Here is a 4,853-nt window from a genome sequence, read left to right as displayed (position 1 = left end):
TTTGTTTATTTTTGGTGGTATTTGGTTGCATGTGGCTAGAATGCTTTCGATCACTTTGCAAATCAGTAAAACCAATGATCTAAAACTATGATAGGATCTTAAGTATCAAGTGGTTTGTCCATTTCAGGTAGCTGGTTGGCAGGCCCCTCTAAGGCCTTTCATTTTTCCTTCTATGCCTCCCGGGACATTGATCAGAAGATGAGTCTGAGCATCATACCATCTAACTCTTTTAACCAATGCCTGGCTAAAACTGGAATGTCCAGCTCAGTATATTTAAAAATCACCCACAAAAAGAGGTTCTGCACGTCCTCACAAAACCTGGAATTTCCACGAAGATGTCTGATCTTTATAATCCAAGCAGTCAGCATTGAAGTTAAGCTTCCAGGAGGCAGTTTGGTCCTTATAATCCAAGCAATCGGTGGTTGAGTTAAAACCCAAGCTTGAAGCTCCATATCCCTGGGTGGAAAGAGAAGCTGGGGACTGATTGAGATGGCTGGTGACTGCATTGGTACCCATGGGACTGAGTGTGGTCCCTGGTCCAGGAAGCTGGTGATGCATAGGGGTCAAATAAGATCCACAGTCCATGCCCCCAAAGTAGGAAGTTGAGCCAGCATATCCTTGACTATAACCTGAAGCCTGAGTATAGGTCATGGGATAGGACCTCTGCATGCAGGAAGAGGAGGTGGACAAGGGATCTGACAGTGGGGAGATGGAGGCTGGGCTCCAGATTGACACAGGAGCACTGCTGCTGGAAATGGCTGGGACTGAGGTGCTAGAGGGGGGAGTGAATTGGCCACTCGTTCCACTCTCTGAACTCACTTCCCGAGCAGGAGAAGTCTTCTTTTTGGCAGGTCTCACTTTGTTTTGACCTCCATTCTGCTGTTGCTGCTGCTGCTGGCGGCACTTAGCTCTTCGATTCTTAAACCACACCTTGAAAGGGAAAGAAACTTCTTTAACATGGTTTCAGTGACTCCTTAAGGAAAAGAGTGGCTCCCAGATTATAAGTCTGTCCTAGACGGACAGATGAGCTAAGCAGACAATCTCTCCTGCCAATGAAACTCTCATATATGTTCCTGGAATTATAAGAAAGTTGGGGAGGCTCTATCTAAAAGCATTTGACCCTGCTTTACTCCTAGCTCACAACAGTAAAATTTAAGATAATCACCCAAATCATGACTAAAAATTCTCCCCCTCACTTTCCTATCTCTTATTTCACCCCAAATACACACATACACATAAGACCCAGCTGCATTTTGGAACACTCTCACAATGGAATAGAACATATCTATGTCTTTTGGATGGGAACATAAGAGAAGTGAGGGAAAACAATCTGTTGTTATATGCCAGCAAGAACAGCCTAAATTCAAACAGTTTACAGTCCATCTTCCAGGCAGCAACTACTAATATGTAGGTTGGTTCTGTCACTCTACTTTTTGTCTCTAGAAAGACTCACAAAAGAAAGCTCCCAGGAGAAATGATCCTGTTGAGGAAGGTCTGAAAGCTACTATTTGCCAAAACCTTCTTTATGGTAAGTGGAGTGACTCGTATATATTCTGCTTTGAGCTGAAAGACAGACTTCTCTCCTAGGCTCAAGTCTGAGACTTCAGGGTAGTGCCACTTGACACATAGATTGTTTACTGTATTATGTTCATTGGCTTGTCAACTTTGCCTCTGTGTGTAACTTTGAAAATTCTCTTTATCATGTTCTGCAATGAAGGTGTTGTTTGGTGTGTGAGGGGGGCTTATCAGGGAAGCTCCTGGCATTTTCTGGGCAAAAGTCCTTAGTTGTCCTCTTGAATGAGCTCTCCATATGGGTGTCTTAACTGTGGTAAAAATGATGCCGTGAAGGCTGAGCACAAACCACCAACCATGCAGAGCCATTTATTTTCTTTCAGTTAAGACTTTAGTTCAAGCCTCACAACTGCTAAAATCTCTTCTATCTGACTTTGAAAAAGGCTCTTTTTGATCTGCAGTTCATGCTGATGTGTCCTAGCTGAAGGGGAGTCCCAGGTGTACATGTGGTTTAGGTGCTAAACATTCTTTCCAGAGAAATCTATACGGGACTTGCATTCCAGAAGAGTTGGGAGTTTACTTTCCTCTCCAGCTTAAGGTCAAGTTAAGGGGGAGTAAGGGGAGGGGGGAAGGTTTCATGGGGATACCATGTTGATATTTTATCTGCTGAATGGCTCAGATCTAGCAAATTCTGTTCCATCCCTAAGAAGTCAAAGAAAACACTCTTACTGTGTAATTTCTTCTTCTACCACCAAACTGACATGTGACCTTGAGCAAGTCATTTACTCTATTTCTTCATCTGTAAAAATACTGGAACTATCCAGGAGCTAAGCTTCTTTTACCCCTAAAAGTAGATGAGAATGGGAGGGGGGAATCTCCAACGGGGGAAGAAAGAACTAAAATATTATTATGTGACTATCCTTGAAATCTGCCAAGGCTGGGCTTCTGTCCACCAGGTGTCCAAGGGTTCTAGGACTGTGCTTTACCACTGCAGCTAAATCACCTGTCTTACCTTGCCAACTGGACCGGAAGAACCTTGGTTGTAGGACTGGGTGGGGGTGGAGGGACAGAAAGGGGCACGAGGAGAAATCAGACACTCAAGGGGCCCTAAGAGAAAAGTTTACTGGCTTCCGATGGAGCCGAGCGTTTAGTTTAAAACCTTCCTTTGGTCCTCTCCAAGACCTGGAACTCTCCTGGGTCCTCAACAAACACAGTGCTGGGGGGAGGGGTGGCATGGTCAGGAAGGATGGCTGTGTCTACATCTGCCCTACCTGCACCCTGGACTCGGGCAAGTTAATTTTCAGCGCCACCTCCTCCCGCATGAAGATATCTGGGTATCGGGTCTTCGCAAATAACGCTTCCAGCACGTCTAGCTGCGCCCGGGTGAACGTCGTCCTCTCCCGCCGCTGTTTCCGAGGGGTGGCTGCGGGACAAGAAGCCCAGGGCCCTTTAGGGTGCGGGAGCAGCTTCTCAGTCACAGGGGTGTCTGCGGGTGTCCGACTCCCGCCACACCCACACTCAGCACTCCCCGGGTCCTCGCAGCAGCTCAACCCGGACCCTATCCGTGTCCTCCCCACCCGCTCCCGGCCTCGGCTCCTCCGGCAGACACGGCCCCTTTCAGGGAATGCCCCGCTCCGCCTGACGTCGGAGATGGCTCCAGACAGAGCGTCTCTTCGAAAGCTAACCAAAAAAAACAGGAGGACAAAAAACAAGAACCCTCCAAAATTAACCCCTAAACCATCAACACAAAACCCCCACTCTGTGAAGTCAAAGGATCCCTGAGGACCGGCAGCTCGAATTGATGGGGCAAATCTCGATTCTGCCCGAGATCTAGGCTTTTTAGGACTCCAAGGGCCTTTGTTCCTCCATCTTTCAAATGGGGGCATATTTCATACTTCTTGTTCTAGGAGGATTTTTAAAAACAGATCTTATTGGAAAGGAAAGCACTCATACCCGGGGTGAATCACACTCTAAGGATTAGAGGCTAAGGGCCTGGAGGTCAGAGGGGAAGCCCCAGGCTTGGCGGAGAGAATTTATGATGAGAAACCCGACTTCGCCAAGAGGGCACTTCCGAAGAATTGGACTTCGAGGTACAGGCAGGGTCCCCTCGCCCAAATGACGAGGGCAGTAGCCTTCCTCGCCCCACTCCTACGTTGTAGATCCACCTACTCCCTTGCCCCCAGCCCCTGTCCTCTCCTCGGCCGGTAAATGCTCTGTGGCTTTGAGCTGCTTCTCGGAAGGAAAACCCAGTGGAGACCTCGCCTGGAGCTGGGGCGGGGGCGACGCCACCGCCAACCCCGGTGCTCGGGGGAAAGAGTGTCCCAGCCACGCGGAGCGGGCGTGGGGAAGGGCAGGGCAGCAGTGCCGCGGGGCTCACTTACCCGGGTAGCCCACCGAGGGGTGCAGCAAGTCCATGCCCGAAGTGGTCAGACTCAGCCCATTGACTGCGTAAGGCGGTTGCTTAAGATAAGACATCATGCTAAGGTTGTTTGGAGGCACAAAGTCGGCCCAAATCCGGGGGACCCAGCCGGAAGGTCTCGCTTCGCCCGGGGTGGACAGATTCAGAGTCCTGGTGGGTGGGTTTGGAGTGGTGGAGCTAAGGCAAAGCAAACAAACAAACAGAAGTGCTGGTTTACCGCTTCGGAGGACGCAGCTCTTCCACGTTCCACCATTAATTTAAGTAGAGCCCGGGCTATGAAGGGCAGAGGCTTTTAAAGGACTTGCAAGCCTCCCCCCATACCCCGCTCCCCTCCCCAGCTGCTCTGAACTAGAGGAGATGCAGAGAGACCAGATAAACCTGTCTTCCCCACCCCCAGCCAAAACTTAAAAAAAAAAAAAAAGACCCGAAGAAAGCAATACAATCTGCCTCCCGCTCCCCCCCCCCCAACAAAACCCCACGCCTCCAAATGCACACATTGCATTCCTATCCCTACATTTGCATAGGACTCCTTGGCTGGCACTAGCTAATTGTCTCAAACAAAACTTGATTGGGGCCATTTGCAGAGACAAAGAACTCTTTGGCTAAATAAATAATGCAGATAACAAAGGCCATTGGTGAGAAACAAAGAAACAATTCAAGACATCTACCTCTCCCCAGACTGTTGCCTTTCCAAGGCAGATTTTAATTATCTTAGCTTTTTACCACTTTCAACTGCTGCGAACCTAAAATGTCAGTGCACTTAACATCTAAAATACCAACTTGCTAAACAGCAAACTTGAGAAAACTGCTCAACCACTATTATTCCACATTTGAAGTCATTTCCAGTAATCATTTTCACCTAATTAGTAGTCTGGGTAATTAGATTTCGAGGTAAGTAACAGATTTATTAGGGTTTTGGAGA

At 48.3% G+C, this 4,853-nt stretch overlaps 1 protein-coding gene across 2 annotated transcripts; it reads right to left on the bottom strand.

Moving 5' to 3' along the window:
- Nucleotides 1-309: 309 nt before the first annotated feature.
- On the bottom strand, nucleotides 310-3,990 carry OTX2 (orthodenticle homeobox 2). Of its 2 annotated transcripts, none has more exons than XM_059059502.2 (3): nucleotides 3,894-3,990; nucleotides 2,784-2,959; nucleotides 310-930 (listed from the first exon to the last, which is right to left on the bottom strand). In XM_059059502.2, exons 1-3 carry the CDS (start codon nucleotides 3,988-3,990, stop codon nucleotides 310-312), a joined length of 894 nt encoding a protein of 297 aa, XP_058915485.1. The 2 variants fall into 2 exon arrangements, with proteins under 2 accessions (XP_058915485.1, XP_058915486.1); XM_059059503.2 differs by having other exon boundaries at nucleotides 2,784-2,935.
- Between the last annotated feature and the right edge of the window lie 863 nt (nucleotides 3,991-4,853).

Source organism: Kogia breviceps, chromosome 3 (assembly GCF_026419965.1).
Source record: "Kogia breviceps isolate mKogBre1 chromosome 3, mKogBre1 haplotype 1, whole genome shotgun sequence".
In the NCBI taxonomy this organism is placed as follows: Eukaryota; Metazoa; Chordata; class Mammalia; order Artiodactyla; family Physeteridae; genus Kogia; species Kogia breviceps.
The sequence above is the reverse complement of the archived record's forward strand: the minus strand, read 5'-3'. Positions and strand labels throughout refer to the sequence as shown.